The sequence below is a fragment of the Molossus molossus genome, unplaced genomic scaffold (genome assembly GCF_014108415.1).
Source record: "Molossus molossus isolate mMolMol1 unplaced genomic scaffold, mMolMol1.p scaffold_m16_p_4, whole genome shotgun sequence".
NCBI lineage: Eukaryota > Metazoa > Chordata > Mammalia > Chiroptera > Molossidae > Molossus > Molossus molossus.
The window spans coordinates 5,843,300-5,867,384 of record NW_023425377.1 but is presented as its reverse complement, the minus strand read 5'-3'; the positions used below and the strand labels follow the sequence as shown (position 1 = coordinate 5,867,384).

At 55.7% G+C, this 24,085-nt stretch overlaps 1 protein-coding gene across 1 annotated transcript in view; it reads left to right on the top strand.

Annotated features, from left to right (window-relative positions):
• Positions 1 to 3,223: 3,223 nt before the first annotated feature.
• ERGIC1 (endoplasmic reticulum-golgi intermediate compartment 1) overlaps positions 3,224 to 24,085 on the top strand; it is an 84,748-nt gene continuing 63,886 nt past the window's right edge. Inside the window, exon 1 of the mRNA XM_036241385.1 lies at positions 3,224 to 3,391. Within this exon, the coding sequence (XP_036097278.1) occupies positions 3,372 to 3,391 (20 nt within the window). The 5' untranslated portion in view covers positions 3,224 to 3,371. The remainder of the gene's footprint in view (positions 3,392 to 24,085) is intronic.

The window sequence follows — 24,085 nt, the reverse complement described above, 5'->3', positions numbered from 1 at the left end:
GCTGTCCTTTGCCACACGGACCCCTCTCTAACGGTGCCTGAAGATCTTTGGGACACAGGAGCTGGCTTCCTCCACAACAGGGGAGTCGGGGGAGTTTAAGCAGAAGCCTCAAAGCCCTTCAGGACCAGCCCTCAGGAGTCATACACTGTCATCTCAGCCCTATTCGTTGGGGTGATCGCAGGCGGGAATGGGAACAGCGGGAGGCTGGCTGCCACAGGGTGCGACACGGTTAGGAATTCCAAAGCTCAGCTGTGATTAAGTCACTCTCCTGATCAAAGAGATCCAGAGCTTTCCCACTTTCTCCTTAGCTCCATCTCCCCCATCTTCTGGGTGGATGGGCCATCAGGACTGGCAGCCTGGTTATGCACAGACAACCGTCCCCACAGAGATCCTCTCTGAAGTGTTGGCTCCCCACCCTCTGTTCTGTGGGAAGATCTGCCTCCCCAGGAAACCTCCACACGTAGTGATTACACCCCCTCCACCTGCAGGCTCTGCTTGGACGCTGGGATGCGACTGTGAACAAATAGACACCCATCCTCCCTGGAGAGCTTCCAGTCAAGATGGGGAAGTAGACATTAGCCAGTTAAAATAATCTAATCACAGGCTGTGACAGGTTCTCCCAAGGAAAACCGCAGGGTGCCATGTGAGCATAATAATGGGGCACCTGGCCTATGCCGCATGTAGCATCTGAGCCAAGGATGAGCAGGTGTTCTAGCACCTGGTTCAGGTGTAAGTGTGTGAAAATCCAAAATAACTGTAGCTCAAACAAGGTAGGTGTTTTTTTGTTTGTTTGTTTGTTTGTTTGTTTTTGGTTAATCCTCACCCAAGGATATTTTTCCATTGATTCTTGGATAGAGTGGAAGAGAGGGGGTGAAAGAGAGAGAGAGAGACTGAGAGGGAGAGAAACATCAATGTGAGAGACACACATCAATTGGATGCCTCCTGCATGACCCCAACTAGGGCTGGGTATTGAACCTGCAACCCAGGTACAAGCCCTTGACTGGGAATCGAACCCAAGACCCTTTGGTCCATGGGCCAATGTGCTAACAGCTGGGCCAAACTGGCCAGGGTACAAGATAGGTGTTTATTTCTCTCTTGCCTAGATGTCTAGGTAGGTGTTTGAAGGCAGGTACTGTGTCACTCAGTTACAGGGACCCAGGCTCCTCTATCTTGTCGCTCTGCACTATGTGGCCTTCACCACATGGTCCAGGATGGTGGCATCCACATTTTGAGCATCCAGATGGAGAAAGAAACACAGAGGGTAATATACAGCAACTATCCCAGAAGCTGCCACAGCCACTTCCCCTTACATATCAATGGCCAGAACTTGGTCACATGGGCACATCTAGCTGCAAGGGAAGCTGGGAAATGAAACTTTCACCTTGAGCACCCATTTGCTCAGCCAAAAACTGGGAGCGCCATCATCATACAAAAATAGCAACTATAGTCAAGAGTATCTTTCATTTGCACTGTGCCAGGCACGGACCTTGACATACATCAACACATTTCATTCTCACAACAGATCTATGACAAAGGTACTGGTACTGCCCCCATTTTCCAGATGAGAAGACTGAGGGCAAGAGGCCAAATAAGTTAGTGGATAAGCTGGACCACGAACCCATGCAGTTTGGCTCCAGTCTGGGTTCTGTTCACAGTTCAGTTATGAAGAAAGGGAGAACAGCTATTGGGAGACTTGCATTCTCTGCCCATACATCGGGGCAGAAGAGAGAGGAATGCGCTCCAGGCAAAAGGAATAGGAAATGCAAAAGCTCTCCCCACAACTCCTACCTCCAGGAGCCAGGTCCTTTATCACAGTGCCTCTCAAACTTAAATGTGCCAATGAGTCTCTTGGAGATGATGTGAAATGCACACTTGATTCAATAGGTCTGAGCTGGGGCCAAGAGTCTGCCCCATGATGCCCCAGCAGCTGGCCTGTGGACCACCCGCAGACTGTGGACAACATTTTGAGGAGGGAGACTTGTGGTCAAATGCCCGCCACTGCATGACTCCCTCCTGCGATGTGCCAGCAAACAGTCCTTTGGGCCCAGTGGCTACTCAAGGACCCTTCACCTTTCCTGCTGATCTCAGGTTTCCGGTTCAGGCTGAGAGTTCTTCCTCTCTCCCAAGAATACCAGGCCCATTGCTGAATGAATGAATGAAACAAAAGAGGATAGCAGAGGTCAGAGGGTAGGAGAGTCAACTGATCAGGCCATGTGTATGCTCCAGGGGGAAGTTTGGTTCATGTCCTCCCCTACGACAGCCCCACCCCCACCTCCCGCCCCCGTGCTGAAACTGTGCATTCTGGGTCCTCCCAGAGGAACAGGTACCGTCATTTCCCTCTATTTATAGACAAAGAAACCGCCTGCAGCCCTGCTTTTAGAGCAGGAGCCTCCTCCACCTTCCTCCCCTGGGATTTTTCAAGCCCAAGTCACCACGGCCTTGGCGGTGGGGCCAACGACAGAACTGGGGAAGTTCCAAATGAGTTTCCTCTACCCGGTCCTTGTGTTACCTCAATCAGCATCTCCTTTAGTCCAGGGAGATGCTGATGACCTGTGAATTTCACAGAAGGAAACCGAGGCTCAGAAAGGTCTGCCCTGGGCTAAGTCACAGACCAGGCCACCTGGTCTGAGACAACCTGCATGTGCTGAATACCGGAGTAAGGAAAACAGACAGCGACCAGGCCAGCCACGGCAGCTTCAGGTCACTGGGCCCTTAGGTGCCAGGCCCTGCACGAAGCCCGGCCTCCAACGTCCTCAGTTGATCCCCAGGGAAAAGCCCTGCAGCTCAACATCCTCTTAGTGCAGACTCTGGAAAGGGGCGAGGCTCGGGAGGCACAGCAGGGAATGCCTTTTGGTGAAAATGTGCACTTACAAATCTAGGCTTGCCTGATTTCCCTCTCACAGTTGACGCTGTGCACGCCCCAAATCTGGTCCATTCCACTTAATCGTCACAGCCCAAGGAATCTGGTTTGCAAATGCAATAAGCAGAGGCTCAGAGAGGCAGAGGCATTTACCCGAGGCCACACAGAGGGAGGGGGAGAGTGAAGGAAGACACGGTGCGGGGAGTGGAAAGGACGCATGCGTCCTTGGGGGCTCCCTTCCTCTCCGAGAGCCCCCCCCAAGGCCCGCCCCTCCCCCTCCCGGCCCGCAGGCCCCTTTAACTGGGCGGCGGAAGGGGCGTCCGGACCGGCGGCGCCCAATGGGCTGCGCGGAGCGTCACTTCCCGGCGGCGGGAGGCGAGCGGCGAGTGTCGGCGGGGGGCGGCCGGCGGGGGCGGGGCGGCCGGAGGAGGCGTTGGCAGCCGGCAGGGACCCACGCGGCGCCGCGGCCCGCCTGGCCTGCAGCGCTCCCACCCCCGGCGGCGACGGCACGATGCCCTTTGACTTCAGGAGGTGAGTGAGGCGCCCCCGGCCACCGGGAAGCTACCCCCGCGGGCCCAGGGGGTGCCCGGGCACGCTGCGGATTCCTCCTGCCTGGCACGCAAAACTGGCCCCCCGCCCCGTGCATGCCTCGGCAGGCCTTCGGGGACCCCGGGCCGCCGGCCGCACACAAAGCAGCCGGAGCCGAGGAGGGCCCCCTCGTGCAGCCTCGCACCCCTCCGGGCAAAGCCACCCACTCGGGCCACTCCACCCCGTCGCTCCGTGAAGCCCCCTCCCCAGCCTGCCTGCTCCCTAGCCCGTCCTAACACTTCACAGACCCGCACGCCCTCCCCCCATTCTGGGACACAGATTTCCCCTCCTCCAGATGGGAGCACACAAGCCTTCCCCCTTCCTTCCCTCTATGAGCCACCTTTTGTGGATCCCACCCCAGCTGACAGGTACGTCCTGGGCACCTTGAAAGAGCCCCCCAGGGATCCACAGGTCTGCAGCCCATCCCGCCAGCCGGGCATCTGGAGCGGTTTAGGTTACCATAGGCTCGGGCCGCCCTGGCTGGGCAGAGCAGGAGGCCTGTCCCCCAGCCACGCTGGGTCCTGTGCTATGGGTACTGGGGAGCCATGGGGAGCGGAAGAGGCCATGGAGCCTGGGGCAGTGCTGTGCAGAGGCCCAGAGCGCCTGGCCTTGGCTTTCTCCATTCACAATGGCTCCTTTGTGGGTCCAGCCACCTCATGGTCCACGTTGCACTGTTCTAGACCTTCTGAGAGCCTGCCTGGGAAGGAGGTCTGCACCAGACTTCCCCTTGGGACATGGAGCCCCAGGGGATGCCCTGGCCTGAGGCAGCCACACCATGGGTATCTGACCAGGAAAACAGAGCTTCATTGTGGGCAGGAGCTGAATTAGAATCCTGGCTCTGCCCCCTCCACGGAGCAGCTGACTCTGTTCTAGAAGTCAGGGAGCAGTGTCTGGGTGCAGACCACCCCTTCGCTGCAAGTGTCTGAGCCCTCTCAGCATCTCCATGCCACCACCTGCAGGTTGGGGACTAAACATAAAGTCCCACCTGTGAGGATTGAGTGCGTGGGAAGCTCTTAGTGCAGAGCCTGTGTGTAGAGCCCAAAAGTGGGAGTTAGTGGATGAGAAGCTTCTCCACGAGACCATTTCCTTGTCCCCAAATCAGGGATTCTGGTGCCCACCTCACAGGAGGTAACTCTCCCTCCCGGACTGCTCCGTCCCTCCCTCCAGGTGTGAATGAAGTCAGGGTAAAGTGACAGCCCTCTCTGGAAGAAAAGCCTGGCAGTGACCTCATGGCAGGTGGGCATGGTGGGGGTTAGGCCTGGAGAGGTGGTTGGCCTTGGACCCCTTTGAGCTGGCTGATGTGGTACTCCAGCCTGTCCTGGGCTCCGATGCCATCTTGCAAGCATCAGGCAGCTTCCTGGCCCTTCCATGCAGCCCTGAGGCTGGCACCAGGGTCTCAGACAAACTCTTGCAGACACAGGGTGGTTTCAAGCAAGGAAAGTCCCTCTGATGGAATACAGGGGAGTCCTCATACTGACGTAAGAGCTGTGGTTGGCACATGGATTCCTGGCTCCACAAAGCCTCCCCTTCCCCAGGCTGATAATTCCTGCCCTTCCTCCATCCCCATGTGTCAGTGATTTTTGACCTTGGGGGAACCACTGCTTTCGGTCATTTAATCCTTGCACTCTGCCTAATTCCCCCATTTTAAGATGAGAAAGTTGAGGTTTTAGGGCTGAGGGTCTTGCCCCGGACCTCACTCCCAGGTGTTAGATTGAAGGGTGGGCCAGGGTCCCAGGTCATGCACAGCTCCTGACCGGGTACCCCTTGAGAGGGAGGTTTGGACTGTTCAGGACCATGGGCGTCCCTGCTTAATGCAGCAGTTCAATCAGTTCCTTGAGGACGTGGGCTCACCACCTAACAGGGAAAGTGGATTTGACACTTTACAATCCCACCTTGGAGGATGTGCCTTTTGTGTTCCGTAACCTGCAGTTTTTAAGATCTGTTAACTCCAGGGCTCAGGTTCTGAGGAAGGTTTCACCATCCCAGACAACTGCCTCCTCTTCTGTGTTGATTCATCCAGTGTTTACCCTGCTCTGCCCTCTGCCACATGCCCCCTGCGCATGGTGCTGTGGGTGGAGCTGGGGCCGTGGCCCTGTCCTCAGCACTGGAGCCGAGGGAGGCGGGCACAGGGCATTCACCCAGGAGTGGGGGTGTGCGTGGGGCATTCGCCACTGTACAGGCACTGTGGGGTGTGGTTTTGACATCTGTGAGAGGGACTTTTAATCTCATTTGACATCAAGGGAAGGGGAGACCGTTTGCCCAGGACCGGGGTGAGCTGGCGGAGCTAGGATTTGAACTCGGGACTGTTAGCTCCAAAGCCTTAGCTCTGGGAGGAAAGGAAGGGTTTGGAGGGTCCCACAACCCTGTCACATCTCTTAAGAACCATGAGTGGAGAGGGGCATAGTCTGATTGGGTCCCCTCCCCCACTTCAAGGCCTGGGAGAAAACCAGACTTCCTGCCGGGTTTGTTCTCCTTCAAAAAAAATCAGGAGGATTTTGCCCTTTCTTACCAATACTCCTTGTTTCCTTCCTATCTGTGGGACCCTGTGCAACCCCCACCTGTGTTTTCCTGTCTGAGAAATGGGGATGAGAGCAGTTGAGAAGATTAAATGAGATGATGTGTTCCCAATACATTTTGGCCACTATTTTCATTATTCGTGTTATTTCGTTGAAGCACCTGTATTCCTAACACTGTATAATTCACTTGATTGTGTTTATTCGCCTTCTCCCTCCCATGAAAACACGAGCTCCCTAGGGCTGAGATTTTTCTCTGTTTCATTCATTGCTGACTCCTAGAACAGTGCGGGGCCAGACTGGCCCTCGGGAGTGCCCCTGATCGAAGCCAAAGGCGTGGTGCGATTTGGTAGCCGACTCCCTTCGCTGGCGGGTTTCAGCGGTTGGTGGTCCCCCCACGTCTTGCCTTGACTTTGCTCTGCATTTTTGGGGTGCAGGAAGAGGCAGAGTGCAGAAAAAGGATCCTGGGCTTTAAAGATCGCTGTGTTTGCTTTGCTCCTGTGGCATTGTTTCATTAAATGAGGAGCACTGCAGGTGTGGAACTGGGCTTGTGACCCAGATCCGGGGGCGTTGGCCCAGATAGGGCCCAGTTCCTGCTGGCAGGGGGTGAGTACCACCTCCTGCTTCCTGCTCCGCCTGGGGTAGGTGATGGGGGCAGTCCCTGCAGCCAGGCCCAGGGGAGCCTGAGCACTGCTTTTAGGGAAGGAGAGGTGGCCTGCTCCCCGACAGTGGGGGCCCCCGAGTCGTGCTGCTACTCAACACTGACCAGCTGTGTCCTATGACCGTTGACTTACCTTCTTTAGCCTAAGTTTCTTCTTTTTGTTGTTAATCCTCTGAGGATATTTTTCTGTTGCTTTTTAGGTAAAGTGGAAAGGAGGGAGAGGGGGGAGAAAGAAACATCAATGTGCATCATTTGCCTCCTGCACGACCCCGATTGGGACCAGGGATGGAACCTGCAACCCAGGCATGTGCCTTGAAAAGGAATTGAACCTGTGACCCTTTGGTCCGAGGGCTGACGTTCCAACCACTGAGCCAAACCGGCCAGGGCACTCAGTTTCTTCATTTTAAAGGGGATCATAACCTTCACAGACTCACCAGGAAGGGCAGGTTAGGGGCAAGTAAGATGTCCCTGCAAGGTAGGGCCAGCTACATAATTTGTGGGGCCGAGGGCAAAATAAAATGCAGAAGCCCTTGTTGGAAAAGCAGTAAGAATCCAAGGACTGTCAGCAGAGGCGTAAGTAAGCAGCGGCCCTTTTGAGCATGGGGCCCTGTGAGACTCTCACCCACAGTACAGTACTGCTGAGGAGCCTCACACTCGGGCCTTCCAAGTGGCCTCCCCTCCAGGAGACCCCAGCCCTCCAGCCCTGGAGGAAGCCTGAATGAGTTTTCCAAAACTGACCTGGGTTTTCTCATTTCCTGGTTTCAGCTTTCAAGCGGGGTCCATTGCTCTGAGGATCATGTGTGAATTCCTTAGTTCCCCATGCGGCCTCGCCCAAGGGCCCCCTGCAGACCCTTGTTGCCCCCCTCACTCCCTACACCAAGCTAAGCGCCAGCCACCATGGGGGCTCTGAGCGCAATGTTAACACTCAGCAGAATGTAGCTTTCACGAGTGCCTGTATGTCTGCCGTGTCTCATTCCAGAAAGAACTTGGGGAAGCTGACCGGAATGCAGACTTGACAAGTTTTAAAATAGATTTAAAAACCTAACCTAGCCCTGGCCGGTTTGGCTCAGCAGTTAGAGCATCGGCCCATGGACCAATGAGTTATGGGTTCGATTCTGGTCAGGGGCACCTACCTTGGTTGTGGTTCATCCCCAGCCCTGGTCAGCTTGTGCGGGAGGCGGTCAGTTGATGTGTCTCTATCACGTTGATGTTTCTCTCTCTCTCTCTCTCTCTCTCTCTCTCTCCCTCTCTCCCTGTTTCTCTCTCCTTTCCTCTCCCTCCCTCGACCTCTACCTGACGATAAACAGAAAAGTATCCTTGGGTGAAGATTTAAAAAAAAATCTAGTCTAATGAAGATTAGACCAGAGGAAAAATTAGGCAAAAATCAAGCCAGCAATTCAAGTTTATTGAGACTTGGCTAGGGCTGACCCTGTTGTAAGGATCTTACATATATCCACTCATTTACTCCCCAACAACCCTGTTAGGCAGACACTGTCGTTCCCACTTCACAGATGAGCCTGTTGAGGTGCAGAGGTAGGGAACCGGTGGGTGGGCGGAAGGCGCTGGGGTTGGAGGGCTGCCGCCTGGCTCCAGAGCCCCACTGGTGACCCGTAGGCTCGTCTCTAAAGCTTTTCCACTCACCAAGTTCAGAGACCGAAACCTCTAATTGGATCCCATTGACTTTCTTGTCACTAATGCTTTCCTAACAGTGCTCATGAAGAAGCTTAAAGCCATCAACCCCCCCACACACACACCAGCCTCCTGTGGTCTGACACCCCATTCTGAAATTGTCTTTCAAGAACTGCCTCCCCTCCCCCACCGCCACCACTGCGGCCTCACACCAGTTTAGGGTACCTCACTCGGAGTGGTCCAGGCTGCCCCTCTGGCCACGGGGGCCTTAGAGGGAGAGCCGGTGTTCACCTGCTCATCTGGACAGACTGAGACGGGCTGTCCCTGGTGGTCTGGATTCCCGGCGGGGCTGCCAGAGTTTCCCGAGACGGGCGTTAGCCAGCCGTGGCCCTGCCCGGTCCCATCCCCATCTGGTAATCCTCTCATGCTTCATTCTGGAGCTGCTGCGGGTCGTTTTTCTCTGGCATTGGCGAGGCAGGCAGGGTGCGAGGAGGGCATTTGGGGTGAGGTTCACCCAGTACTGCCTCATCGAGCCTCCACGCTGGCTGTGCAGGAGCCGCCGGAGCTCTCGGAGTCCCCGGAGTCCCCGGACTCGGGCTGCACCCCAGACCCCAGAGTCGGGATCTGACCGCGGGGCCCGGCACCCGTATTTTTAAAGCCATTCATATGATTTCAGTACACAACCAAGGCTGAGAAGATTGCCCTAAAGCCGGAGAACCGGCAGCAAGCTGGGCCGAGAGCACCGGAGCAGCGGCATGGGGGAGAGCAGCTGGTGGGGGAGCAGGTCCGCGGAGGGGAGGCTGAGGATTGCAGTCTGGTCCCACCTGTCACTCCTGCCTGACTTTTGGCGAGACAGTTTCCTTCTCAGACTTTTCTCACCAGTCAAGGGGTCAGTAAGGGGTCTTACCTTTCCATTGATACCCATGTTCTTGAAAGTGTGGTCCCCAGACCAGCAGCTGCAGCATCACCAGAGCTCATTGCAAGTGCGGTCTCAGTGCCACCCTGAGTCTGAACCTCTGCTAACAAGATTCCCAGGCGACTTGGATGCCCTGCTTTGTATGACTGACTTGACTTAGCATCTCCCGGTCTGCGTTCCTCCATACTGTGTCCCCACCGTTTGGAGATTCACCGCATGTGCTGACTTATTAAAGGCTCTGAGAAGTCCTGCATGAAAGGAACCAGAGTCACTTGGTTCAGCCCAGCTTCTGCCAAACTTATTTTCTAACGCGCCCTGTTGCTCATAAGCGCTGGGTACCATTTCTCAGAATGTGGTTTGGGAAACAGCCCTAATTGATCCTTTAAAGAAGTGGTAATTAGCCTAATTGTCTGTTGTCAACTTTAACATTTAGTTCTCTTGACTTAATTACATTGGTTGTATATGCAGGAAAAGTGTAGGACCGGACAGAGCTTCCAAAACTACTATGTAGTCGTTTTTATTTTTATTTTTTTGTGGTACATGCCTCTAGCAGGAACCGAACCCGGGACACTCTGGTCCACAGGCCGACGCTCAACTGCTGAGCCAAACTGGCCAGGGCTGTGTAGTCGGTTTTTGTTTTGTTTTGTTTTGTTTTTTAATCATCCTCACCCGAGGACATTTTTCCATTTTTTGTTCAGGTAGAGCGGGAGGGAGAGAGAGGAACAGAGAGAGAGAGAGAGAGAAACATCGACGTGAAAGGGACACATTGAGTGGCTGCCACTCGCACAACCAACCAGGGCCGGGGACAAACTGCAACCGAGGTACATGTCCTTAGCGGGAACTGAACCCGGGTCTCTCCGGACCGCAGGCTGATGCTCTAACCGCTGAGCCAAACCGGCCAGGGCCGTGTAGTTGTTTTTAAAGAGCCCAACCCTTGGGAGAGGCAGGAAGAACTCGGGGCTGGTTCTCTGTACTGCCCACAGGTAGGGGATATCTGCTTAGGCAGAGTGCTTCATAAGGCCCCTGACCTGCAGAGCGGGCATTGATATTGTGGCTTTAAGAGCAGAGAAGTAGCCCCTCAGAGATGCTGGGTCACACCTCCGGGGACCCTGGGGACCTGTGCACACCTGAGTGTAATCCACCCTCTTGAACCTGGCAGGCAGCACAGCGTCCATTTGAAATGAACTGGATGTTCTCTTAGACCCTATTAGAGATGAGAGGCCGGGCTGTTAGTGAACCTAAGTGTGGTCACAGGTCCCTGAAACACCGGGGACTGCTGTTGTGACAGCCCCTTCAGGACCATTCACTTCTCTCTCGCACATTTGGCCTAGGGCTTGACTCTGGAGGAGGGGAGGGAAGGAGGCCGGTCTTCGGACTGCCTGGCAGGGTGCGGTGGATGGAGCACTGGGCTGGGGTGTCATTGGCCTGAAAAAGCACCCTGGCCCCACGAGATACATATGACTGTTAGGAATTTCTTTTCTTTTTTAAGCTACACAGTGAAATGGACCTTTTTGGGGATGTGCTCGTTTATGAAATTGAAGACACGATGTCATGTAACCACCCCACAACCTAGGTGCAGGTCGGTTTCAGCAGCCCAGGGAACACGCATGCTGTCTCGTTACAGTCGCACTGTTAGTTGTTCTTTCTTTAAATGGTAGTAAGAACACTCAGAACCACCCTCTTCACCAGTTTTTCAGTGCACAGCACAGTGTTGTTAGCTTGGGCACAGGCCTTAGACTGACGTGTCCCTTACAACTGAAACTTCGTAGCCAGCCAGGCACCTCCCCCCAGCCCCTGGCACCCGCCGGTCCACTTTCTGTTTCTGTAAGCGTGGCTATTTCAGATATGTCCTGTAAGCGGTCTCGTGACATCTGTCCTTCCGTCACTTGGCCTGATGTCCTCCGGGTTATCCTTGTGCAGTGTGGAAGGATTTATTTATTTTTTTTAAGGCTCACTATTCCCTTGTATGAATTCGTCACAGCTTCTTGATTTGTTCACCCACACTTACTGTTGGGTTGTGTCCACGTTACTGTGAATACTGGGTGGTGAACATCGGGGCGCACATATGTGTTCAGGGTCTTGATTTCAGTTCTCCTGGGTAAACACCCGGTCACGGGATTCCTGGGTCACATGGCAGACCTATTTTTAATTTTTGAGGAACGTGCATATTGTTTTCCACAGTGGTTGTACCAGTAGACAGTCCCACCAACAGTGCGTGCGGGGTCCCTTCCCCACATCCTCGCCAGCACTTGCCACCTTTAAAAATGTAGGGAGCCCTGGCCGGTTTGGCTCAGCGGTTAGAGCGTCGGCCTGCGGTCCGGAGAGACCCGGGTTCGGTTCCTGCTAAGGGCATGTACCTCGGTTGCAGTTTGTCCCCGGCCCTGGTTGGTCGTGTGGGTGGCAGCCACTCGATGTGTCCCTTCACATCGATGTTTCTCTCCTCTCTCTCTCTTCCTCTCTCTCCCTCCCACTCTACCTGAACAAAAAAAAAAAAAAAGGAAAAATGTCCTCGGGTGAGTATAAAAAAAAAAAAAAAAAAAGTAGATGGAAGCCGTCCTGACAGGTATGAGGTGACATCTCACTGTGGTTCTGATTTGCTTTCCCCTCGAAGAGTGACGCTGAGCATCTTTTCACGTACATGTCGCCGTTTGTATGTCTCCTTTGGAGAAATGCCTGTTTGTACCCTTTGCCCAGTTTTTTACTGGTTTTGTTGTTGTGGTTGTTCTTAGGGTGTGTTTTTTGGCACCGTGGAGTTGAAGGAGTTTCATATATATTTTGGATATTAACCCCTTTTGAGAGATATGGGTTTCATATAGAACAACTTTTTACTCTGTTGCGTGTTTTCTTTGTTCCGTTTTGAAGCAGGGAGGCAGGGCTCGGAGCTGGGAAGTGATGTGCCCAGAGCACACCTCCTGGGAGGCAGGCCTAGGACTTGAACCTGTGATTCCCGAGCCAGGGTGCTTCACCAACGTGCTGTCCCGCCTCGCTGGTACTTTGCCAGTGTTGATTTTTGTGGTTCCCCACTGGGCCTTCTCTCCCCACCACCAGCCCCCGATGTACAGAATTTCACTGAAACATCCCTTGAGAACTTCATGGGCCACTGGCGACACTCGAGCTGCTGTGATGTTTTGCTGGGTCCAAGAGGACATTGCTGGAGTGGAGACAGTGTCTCCAAATCTTCAGGGGACAGTGCTGTGTGGTGGGCTGCCTCTGGCAACCCTCGGGACAGACCCTCACATGGTGTGTATCCGGCCAGTCTGTCTGGATTAGAACCTCTCCCATGGTTACCAGTGGGGGGACCCCAGCCAGGCACTGCCTCCGTGAGCCTCGGTTTTCCCCATCTGCAAATTGGGGTATTCATACTTTCCTTGCCGGGTTCCTGTGAGCACACGTGGGGGCTCGTCTGGATGCCAGACAGATGTGCTGAGAGAAGGGGACTGTTTGCCTCCTCCTGGCCTTGCGGGTGCACGTGCCTGTGCTTCTCACCTGGGAGACCTAGCAGAGGGTCCTCTCCTGGGACATGGTAAGAGCAGGGCCTCGGGTTTGCAGGGCCAGTGACACGCTCACGTGAGGACCCCGGGCAGGTTAGACCTGGAGCTGGAGCCCACGTGGTGACTCCAGGTGACAAGACGTTAATCTGGTGAGAGAGAAGATGGTCAGACAGTTGCACACCCGGGTGCCCCAGGGCCCAGGTGGGTGATTGGTGGCCGGAAGGGGCAGTCGCAGTCCAGCTCTGTGGCTGGCTGCCCTGCACAGCATCCTCTTCAGGAAATGTGAATATGATTGGCAGCCGCTTCCAGTTTCATTTGTTTTGGCCATCGTACCATCCTGAGCCAGACCGAAACCTGCTGCGCGCTGACGGCACCAGGCTGTGCGTCACAAGGCTGGCCAGGGGGGCAGGACTTGGAGCTGGAGGCAGCGGCGTGAGGCACCCACAGGTTTGGGCAGAGGCAGCGGGGGGCTCCCCTCCTCCCAGTGGTACCGGATGACACTGTCAGCTCTGCCCCTGGACCTGACGTTCCTTTTTGGCCAAAGCCCAATTTGAGTGACACTCACTTGCTCCAGATCCTCGAACAACTTCAGCCCCCAGCTTGTCTCCTTCAGGTGACTTCCCAGGGCTCTGCTGTGATTACAAGTTTCCACCAGTAGTGCCCACTTACCAAGTGCCAGGCTGAAGGCCTCTGTTGGATTCCCCCATCCTTGAGTCAGGGAAGAACCAGGTATTATTCCCATGTACGTGATGAGGATGCTGGGCACAGAGAGGGGATGGGACTTGGCCAAAGTCACACAAACCACGGATGATGCAGCTGAAACTCCAGTGCTCGACTGTGATGCCTGTTATTAACCATACTCTCCTGCCCAGGCTTATCTCCTTGGTTTTCTTGGGGCCACTCCACAGATAGCCCCCGCTCCCCAATATCAGCTGCCGTCTACTTAGCTGTGTTTATAGTTCGTTGCCATGGAAGCCCTGATGGGGGCTCTGGGCACTGGGAGGAGGCCAGCGGTGACCGTTTCCTGTGTAGTTTGCGTCTCTGTGGGCAGGAGCTTACGACGGAGCTGCCGGGGGGTGTGCAGAAGGGTTGCAGCCCTTCCTGTGGGGAGCCGCTGGGGCTGCCCATCCTGCCCTTTGCGGGCTCGTCTCTGGAGCCCCATCAGCAGGCCAGGAGCTGGCAGCGCTGGTGGAGTCCTTTGTTCACTGAACATACTTACTGAGGGCCTACTGTGTGCCAGGCTCTGTTCTACACCCAAGGACATTTTTTCATTTTTTTTTGTTCAGATAGAATAGGAGGGAGAAAGAGGAAGAGAGAGAGAGAGAGAGAAACATCGATGTGAAAGGGACACATCGATGGCTGCCACCCGTACAACCAACCAGGGCCGGGGACAAATTGCAACTGAGGTATGTGTCCTTTTCGGGAACCGAACCTGGGTCTCTCTGGACCACAGGCCGATGCTCTAACCGCTGAGCCAAACCGGCCAGGGCCAGGCACTGTTCTAGAAGCTGGAGGTACAGCGCTGAGCCAAACAGACCACTCCTGCCCCCCAGCCTCATGGACTTCTGTTTTAGTTTCCGTATTTTGCTTCTCTCTCTCCCTTTTTTACAGTTTTAATTTTGGAAAAACTTAGATTTATCAAAAAGTTGTAAAGACAGTACAGGTACCCCGTCCGGTTTCCCCGTGGTTCACAGCACACGTCACATTTGCCACAGCGAAGACCCGACGCTGGTACGTGACTGTTTTCATGAACTCAGCTCCAGACTGTGTGTGGATTCCACCTGTGTTCCAAGGAGCGGATTCAGCCCCTCGCAGTCACTGGTCAGGTCTCCCCGTCTCCCCTGGTGGGAGTGTTCTTGTTCCTCGTGGCCTTGCCATCTTGGGGAGCCCCGTCCAGGGCTCCTGGGCAGTGTGCCCCGGTCTGGGTTTATCCAGTGTTTTCTCATAATTAGACTGGGTTGTGAGTGGAGTGCCCTTCTTAGTGCGTCCTGATACCCACGTGCCCTCGCTGGTGGTGTTGACCCTCAGCACCTGGTTCAGGCAGCGTCTGCCAGGCTGCCCCCCGGTTTCAGTGGTGTTTCTCATCACCTGTAACATGGCCTCCTCTAGCGACATGGCCCACCGGCTTCCACAGTCCCTGTGGTCTCACGTGACTTAACTGCTCTCTCTGCTCCGCTGGTGCAGGGCCTGCTGTGGTGGGCACTGAGCATTGCTTCTGAGGGTGATCCTCACGGCTCAGCGGTCTGACCCCCGCCCAGTGTTCCGTCACACTCCATGCTCTGTAAAGAAGAGTCGGTGGCAGGGCCCATACGAGCCTGCTGTGAGAGAGCGCTCGTGTGAGACCTAAGGCGTGTGTGAGACCTGTCCCAGAGTCCTCTAAGCCCCTTAGGTAGATAGGGCGGTGGGACTGTCCGTGCTAATTCCTGTGGATCCAGGAGGTGGCTGTTGGCTCTGGATGAGCCAGCATCTCCCCACCGTCTCTATGAGCTGAAATCTCTGCTGCCCTCCATGGCCAGCCTCAAGTGTCACCTCCTCCAAGAAGCCCTCCCTGTTCTTCCTGAGGGGGCTGCTCCCCGGCTACACTCTGCTTTGCTGCAGCCCTCTGACTGTGCTTCCCCTTCTGTGCCCATTTGCCTCTGTGCCATGCACCTCCCTTGCTCCCTTTCTGTCTCTCTCGCTGGGCGCCAGGCCATGATAAGGTCACACTTGGCTGTCTTCTGCAGCCCGAGCAGGGACTGGCACACAGTCGGGGCATGACAATCCCTGGATGATGTGCTCAGCAGAGGCTTTGTGGCACTGTGGCAGAGCAAGGGCTTTGATCACGTTCGACAGTCCCGGGTTCAAGTCTCAGCTGCACTGCTTCCTAAATGTGTGATTTTTGGGTAAGATGCTTTACCCCTTTGGGCCCTGGTTGCCTTATTGAAAGTCATGCCTACTATAATAAATAGTGTCTGGCTCCCAGGACTGTCATGAGGATTAATTGAGGTCATCTCTGCAAAGCCCTGAGGACTGTGCCTGGCATCTGTTAGGTACTCAGTAATTATTCGTGACAGAGTAAAGCACCAGGTATCCAGGCTGTCACAGAAGATTTCTAAATTGGCCGGAAATTGGACTCGAGATGCCTCCCTTCTGTTAGCCTAAGTCAGCTGACCTGAAAATCGGAGATTTTATGCGACAGAAGTTCATTTCTCGCCCATGTACAGTCCCAGGAGGGCAGGGAGGCTCTGTCTGTTGCTGGTGTGAAGGGACCCAGGTTCCATCCATCTCGTGGCTCAGTCTTCCCTGAGCTGTGCTCATGGCCGGGCAGTGGGGGCAGAGAAGGGAGGACAGAAGGTTGGGTAGAGGGTCTGGATGTGGCACCATCGCTTCTGTCCTTGAACTGGGGACCTGGCCTCACCCTGCTTCAGGAGCGCTCAGGAATGTGGTGTAGCCGTGTGCCCAGGAAGAGCAGGGAAGGTGGGCTGGAGACATGTCACCATCTCTGCCTTGGTAACTTGAGGCCATTTTCAGCCTTCCAATACTATCTTTGTAATTTGGGGTCATATTCCTAAGCAGCGTGGGTTATTTACTTAGTAGTTTTTCTTTAAATTACTCAGTTTTTGAGGTTCACATTTTTTTTTATCTATAAAAGATCACTTTATAACATCTTTGGAAACGGAAAAGTAGTATCGCCTGCTTCAAACAGATACAGATGGTGGCGAGGATTTGCATAGCCGTGCCCTGACTGCGCGGTGGCACCAGCTGGCGCCTGCTGGGCTTGCCGGGTCTGTCACAGGGATACTAGCAAGCGGAGGCCGGGTGGTGCTGCCCGGAGACTCTCTCTGATGTTCTCGGAGTTGCCAGTGAGGACGCAACAGGAATCACCTTCTCGCTGTGAGGTCTGTGCCACTGAACCAGCAGGTTCCCCCGCTGCCCTGAAATACCCAGGTCTCACCGGTGGCATGGGTGCCACGCTTTGGGGAATGCTGGCTTAGGGGACAACCAGCACCCAGTGTGTGCTCAGACAAATCCCAAACCTGGTGCAGCAGGGAACGGTGGTGAAAAATCACCCTTTCACCTCGTAGCGCTCATCACTTGACAGGTGCACCCTGACCTAGGAGGGAGGAACTGATGGTATCACTTTACCAATGGGGAAGCTGAGGCCCAGAACAGGGCATGACGGCCCCCCCACAAGGCTGCAGAGCAGATGTGAGTGTGCTTCCCACGGCCCCTGGCTGCTGTCTTTGGTCCGGGAAGGCTTCCTGCCAGAGGTGCAGCCACCCTGGACATGACTGTCTATATTCATGCTGCTCTTCCTGTCTCTGTTCCTGTCACCGTCACCTGCCTGGTTCATGCGGTTGTGTTTACACAGGAATGCCAGCCTCCCAGGTCGGCTCGGAGGAGCCCGGAAATCAGAAGGCGGCCCTGGGCGTGCTTGGGAACTTGTTACCTGTTTGTTGGCCCCGTGGGTGACACAAGCTTGTCTGGTGACAGCATCAGTGGGACTGGTTAACTGCGTACTATTGAAGGGAGGGCTCCCCAGATGTCAGGTTTGTCTTCCTGACATTGTTTTGTGCTCTTGACTTGGGTGGAGTCCACGAGTGATTTGTTCGCAGGGTAAAGGAGTTGGCTTCCTCTCTTGCCCCAGGTCCCCTCCCCCAGCGTCCCACCCACCCCAAGTTACAACAGCATCAAGCCCCGCCCATTGCAAACAGGCATTGTGCCTGGGCTCTAAAGGTGCCAAAGAGGTCGAGGCCCAGGGAAGCAGGGGTTTGTGTGTTCGTTCATTCATTCATTCATCCATCCATCCATTCATCCGTTCAGTCATTCACTCACTCAAAGGTTTATTAGGGAGGTTTCCAGAGAAAAAACAAGGAGAGAGGCAGGGAGGGAGGGGCCGGTCAGAATCAGATTCAAAGTCTGAATGTGGGGCTCATGCTCCCCCTACTTCCCACCTCCCACAAAACAGCTTGGAACCCCAAAGGAGATGAGGCTCCCCCCGTGACCCAGGCTGGGTGCTTTGTTGCCATCCCACTTTGTGTTTGGAACACGTGTCTCGTGTCCCCGTGAGGCTGTACGCACACCAGAAAGGAGTTGTTTCTCTCGCAGCGGGAATGGGAGACGTTCCCTGTGGACTAGGTTTCAAGGAACTGGGAAAGCAGACATGACGGCCCTGACCAAAGGAGGACTGGGGGCCGGCTGCCTGTCCTCGTGCGAGTGACCAGGTCACTCCCACCCCGCTAGCTCCACTGGCTGGAGGGAAACCCGAGGCTGTCAGGAGCAAGGAGACACCTGCACCCCATCCCAGCCTGGGGGTAGGCCTGACTGTTCCCACTGTGAGGAAGCAGAGCTCAGAGAGGTTGAGGGCCTGGCTCAGCCACACAGCTGGCAAGGTAGCAGAGACCAAGGGCTAACCTCGGGGCTTCCTCACCCCCGGAAAGTGATGTGTTCTGTTAGATCACTTGTCCCTGGCAATCTGAGTTTGCCCGTTTTTCAGTTTTATTCACTGAATAAATGAGTGAATGAGCAGGTGTTCTCTAGAACTGGCAGGTTTGTGTTCCTAATTACGTGGGCCCTTTGCTGCCGCACCCCCACCCGCACCCCACAGTCCAGTCCAGTTGGCCCGAGATGGGCCCAGGAAGCAGGTAAGCTGGGGAAACCCTGAGGAAGGGGTCCCCATCATGACTCCAGTGGAAACCTGGAGCTCAGGACCACAAATCTTAAGTAACTTAATCACAATGCATGAAAGGGTCATGTGGGACTTAGGAGTTTAGAGAGCCCTCAGATGCATGTGGTCTGGGGGTGATTGTTTCTCTGCAGACGAGGAAACAGATTCAGAGGGGTCACGCAGCTGGAGAGGGGCTGCAGGAACACAGCTCCTGAGCTGGAACCCCCTACTTTCCCCTCGTTTACCCCCGCACGTCGGTGCGTGTGAAGTCCACAGAGCTCCCGTGACGTGGCTGTGGGACTGGACCCGAGTCCCTGTGCAGAGACCCAGACCCGAGCCGCACCTGCACAGGTGTTTCCAGCAGGAGGAAAGTGAGAAGCGCAGGCGCCGGCAGTCGGCCGGTGGGGATAGTAGGAGTCGCCTGCTGAGCTCTCCGGGGTGTCAGGCGCAGCGCTACCAGTGTAGATAGACGGGCTCCCTCAGCTCTCCCGCAAACCCGTGGAATGGGCTCGCTGCCCGTTACATGCGAGGGAAGCGAGGGGACTCGTTTCCCCAGTGTTGGCGTGTGTTAAGCTTTGGGGCTGATTAGAATCAGTAAATAGGGGAGTTAGGAGGGCCTCGGGGTGTACGGAGCCAGCTGCTGCGTTTTGGAGCCGGGGGACACAAGGCTCTGAGAGCGGAGGGCCCTGCCACAGTCACCCGCCAGCCAGGTGGCAGGGGCTGGTTCCCCTCTCACCCGCCTGACCTTCCCCGACTCCTTTCAGTCGGCTGAGCTGCAAAGTGGGTCACGCTTGAAGCCAGGTGGTTTGTCAGAGCTGAGTTAGCCCTGAGTCAAAGGAGGTGTGAGAAGGTTCACACGCCCGCCTCCTCCCCGCCCCGCCCCGGATCGGATCCCTCCTTGGGACCACACCGGCATGTCACCCCACTTGGACCTCCACCTGCTCACACTCACCAGAGAATGACGAGTCAGCCACCCAGACTCGGCTTTTCCTAAAGCTGCCTTTGTGTGCAGCCGGGCAGAGCGGGGCAGATGGGCTCGGAGCCCGGCGCTCCCGCCCGCTCGCCGTGTGCTTGGGCAGCTCGCGTCACCTCTCCGCGCCTGCTTCTGGCCTGCAAAGGGGGCCTGAACCCCGATCCCACTGGGCTGCTGGGCAGAGTTAAGGGGAGCGCCTCCTCCAGCCCTTGGCTCAGTGTAGGTCCAGTTGCGTGTCACAGCCCCTCTGTCTTCCTGCCCCTTCTTGAAACCTCTTCTGCCCAGTCACAGATGCGATCATTTGGGCCTCACATTTAAACCCATTTTTGAATGAAATGCCAGCATTTTCAAATCAGGAGATTTCACACGGAAATGTGGATTTCCAGTGCCTCTAGAAAAAGGGGGCTCCCGGCCTCCCTGGCCACACGCAGCGGGGACGGGGCACATGCTGACCAGCTCCCCCTCTCCCTGTTGCCTCACACCCTCATCTGTGAGACCCACACCCTTGTTCTTACTGGGCCAGCTGTGGAGACAGGGCAGTCTGAGGGCCAACAGGCCACAGCAGAAGTTGGACTGGGCAGAGCCCAGGGCCTAGACAGAGAGGTGAGTTAGTTCGGGGTTTCAGGCACCCCAACAGGAGCTGGTTTTTGCTGGCTGATGTCATCTACCCCAGACCCCCTCTTCACAGGGTCTTCTTATGGGCCTCAAGGCAACTATGGACCCCAGGGATCCGGCAGGGAGGGCTCTCTGTGGAAGGAGCCAGTGGCCTTTTGGAGACAGTAGAGACCAGACGGTGAACTTGGTCGCCCACCAGGCTGTCAATAGCTTACTCTGTCTTGGTCATTGCTGGGTCCCCTGGGCCAAGGGCAGTGCCAGGCGCACTAAAAAGTATGTCGCATAGTGACTAGCAGACCCCTGGGCTTGGGTTATAGCTGTGCCCACAGGTTCTGGTTTGCTGGCACTTTATCCACGTCATCAGTGGGGGTGGCGAGGTGCCTTCTTCCTGGGGACAATGGAGGTCCAGTGGGGAATGCAGGTCAGTCGATCGGCCAGCACGGCACCCCGCTGTGGTAAGTGCCCCCTGTGTGTAGGTGTGACTGTGACTTAGTTCACACAGGTATTTCTGTGTTTGACCCTTGATGCGGCTCCCACGTGGGACTCTGGCCTGGTAGGTGAAGTGTATCAGCTGTCATTTGGGAATCTACCTGAGCCTGCTGTCGGAAACAGCCTAGGGGAGAGAGGGCATGCAGATTCGGCTGAGGGGACGGCCTCCGGGGGAGCGCCTGTGTGTCCCTGTGTGTGTATATGTGTGAGTGTGTACATGTGTGGAACTGTGTGTTTATGTCTTTGCTGAAGGCCCAGTGGGTGGCTGTCAGTGCCCAGCCAGCGTCACCCCATGGGGCTCCCTGTGGGGACGTGGGATGTCGACTTGGTGTCCACCCTGGCACCAGCTGAACCGGTTCGCCCTGTGCTGTTGCCCGGAAAGGTATTGCATAGAAGACGTGATCTGTAGGAACATGCTCTCTGCCCAGCAGCCTGGTGACTGGTGAGTTGCTCCTGGGTGTGCTCCAGCCTCAGGGGGAAGCAGCTAGAACACTTGTGACTGCACCCCTGGGTGGTGTCCGCTGGCTTAGAGGTCCCCACATAGCCCAAGGGCCCCAAAGTGGGAGTGGAGGGGCTGGTTGGGCTGCCTGGAGGTATCTTTCTTGGTGGAACTTTCTGCCAGTACCTCCTGGCTGTTTCTAGAACCCATGCCCAGCATGGCCCTGGCTCGACCTTTGTGAAAAGCTCTCTGGACGGAGGGGAAGAGTGGGGCAGTCGGAGCCTCCTGCAGGGTCTGCGTGAGGGGGTGTCTGCACACTGCACACACCAGGTCCTTCTTTAATCCGGGGCTAGAGGAGACCTGGAGACCAGAATCCTCGTGTTTATACAGAAGCAAGTCCCAGGCACCAGGATTGTCTGTCCAGGAAGCTTGGGGTGCCCCTCCTCAGCAGCCCTCCTGTGCTCCCCGCAGATCCAGGTTCCTAATGCTGCAGGGCCCGGGGGTGGGGCAGGGGGCCCTGTTGTCCAAAGGAAGAACAGCGTCGGACACTTGTGAGGCTCCTGCCTGCCAGGCATTTTGGGCAAAGTCCTTGCTTCCCTGCCCTGCAGGTGACACCTGCAGAAGAGCACGTCCCCCCCGTGTTTCTGAAGCACTTTGGACGGGTGACGTCAGGTCACATTCTGCTCGCAGCCCACGGGGCCTGTGGCAGCGCAACTCCCTCCAGGGGCGTGGCTTCTGAGACCCACAGTGCCCTCTCTGCCACCTTGTCCTGGCTCCCTTCCTAGCTTCCTGGGAACACCTTCCCCCCCTCCCCCCCAGCCTGGATGGACAGTGGGTGGCCTCACCCGCCAGGGCCCTGCTCCCGGCAAGTCTCCTCTGTGTCTCCACCCCCCGTCCATCCTCGGGCCTTGGGCCGTGCCTGTAAATACCAGCTCCCTGACATATGCATTTTTCCTCTATGATTTTTCCTGTTTTGATGAAACACTGCTCTTGGCTGTGAAAGTTCCCAAGAGGGGCCTGAGGCCCTGGCCCAGCCAGCCGGTCATTCAGGAACTTTGCTCCCAGGCCCAGCCCCACACCCTGCCCGAATTCCACTGGGGCCATAACCTTCCTGCTCTGTTTGAATGGGGCCGGTCCATCCCCCACCCTCAATTCCCAGGGTTCCCAAGCCCACTTCCTTATCGCTTTTCCCAGCTGACTGGAAGAGCCTGCATTCCAACTTGATATTAGATTCGCCCCTCCTTTCTGTTTTCGTCCAGACTGGGGATGTGACAGTTCGCTCCAGTCCAGGGTCACGCCTGCCCGTGTCTGAGCCCACCGTGTGCCACCTGTAGGGAGAGGACAGGGCTTAAGTACATTAGCCCGTTCATTTATGTGTTTGTTCATTCGCTCAGCAAATGCACTGGGCACCTGCTGTGTGCCAGGCACTGTCCTAGGCACCGGGCACGGAAAGAGTGGGAGTTAGGAAGTGTCTGGGTAACGTGCTCTCCGGCCCCACTTGGCAGAACTGCAGAGCCGACCCAGGCCCGGGGCTACTGGGCACTCTGCCGCCTCTGGGTGTCACTTTATTTTTTATTTTTATTTTTTTTAATCCTCACCCGAGGATATTTTTCCTTTTTTTTTTTTGTTCAGATAGAATGGGAGGGAAAGAGAGGAAGAGAGAGAGAGAAACCTGGACGTGAAAGGGACACCTCCCACACGACCCAACCAGGGCCGGGGACAAGCTGCACCCGAGGTACGTGCCCCTAGCGGGAACCGAACCCGGGTCTCTCTGGACCGCAGGCCACTGCTCTAACCGCTGAGCCAAACTGGCCAGGGCTCTGGGTGTCACTTTAAAAGCTCCCCTTCTGCCTGGCCCTCATGGCTCAGTGGATTGAGCGTTGTCCCCTGGACTGAGAGGTCCCGGTTCGATTCCCTGGACAGGGCACATGCCTGGGTTGCGGGCTCCATCTCCAGTAGGGGGCGTACAGGAGGTAGCTAATCGATGTTTCTGTCTCACATCAATATTTCTCTCTCTCCCCCGTTACATACTTTCTCTCTTAAAAAAAAAAAAAAAATCGCCCTGGCCAGTTTGGCTCAGCGGTTAGAGCATCGGCCTGCGGTCCGGAGAGACCCGGGTTCGGTTCCCGCTAAGGGCACGTACTTCGGTTGCAGTTTGTCCCCGGCCCTGGTTGGTCGTGCGGGTGGCAGCCACTCGATGTGTCCCTTCACGTCGATGTTTCTCACTCTCTCTCCCTTCCTCTCTCTCCCTCCCATTCTATCTGTACAAAAAAATGGAAAAATATCCTCGGGTGAGGATAAAAAAATAAAAAAAAATCAATAAAATTAAAAAATAAAAGTTCCCCTTCTTTGGGACCCCTGGAACCCAAGGCAGCCCTCACACCTCCTCTGCCTCCTGGGCTGAACTGAGCTAGATTCCAGCCCTTGCTCTCCCCCTGGTCAGGTGTCCTTGGGCAGGGGACAGCCTACCCAGCTGTGCGTGGTGGCCTCCCCGACATCACAGCCCATAGGTGGTGGTTCTGGATCTGGGAGCCAGGTGTCTGCAACTCTCAACTCCAGAGTCAGTTCATGATAGGGTGGCCCGCTCTCCCCACTGGCTTTCTCCCTGCTGTTTGTGGCCTTTGAGCTGTGGGACCTGCAGGCCTCGTCTTAGTCACCCATCTGCTCTGCCCGAGGCACTTCAGTTGAAAGTATTTGTCCTGAGTAACTCCAAGTGGTAGATCTCACCTCTGACGCACTTACCCAGCCCGTCCTCCCTCCTGTTTGTTCCTTATTCATTCTTTCAACAGAGTTCAGTGCCAGGCCCCTCCAGGGAGCGGAGGGGCAGGTGAATCAGACAAGCCTTCCTAGCCCCTGGGAGCTCACAGGAGTATGAGGCAGTGGGGGGACGGGGGAGGCATGAGACCTGATGGGTAGAGCCAGCCCTGAAGTGGCATTATCAGGGCACCTGGGCTGTGCCCTCTGCATCTGTTAACTCATGTGATCCTCATGGCTGCACTGAGGAGGCGGGGAGGGTCTGCCGTTGTAGTTTGTACGTTGGGAAGGGGAGGCACAGGGTTTCACTAACTTGCCCAGGGTCACCCAGCCAGTGGCAGGGCTGAAATTTGATCCCAAGCATCCTGGTTCCCAAGTCTGTGCGCTCACCCCAGCACAATACTGCATGACTGTGAACTTCTGGGTAAAGCAGTGGGCACAGCACCTGTGATCTCCGCACTGAGAAGGGAATGACTGCTCCGAGGCTGTGTGGCCCGATCGAGGTCAGCG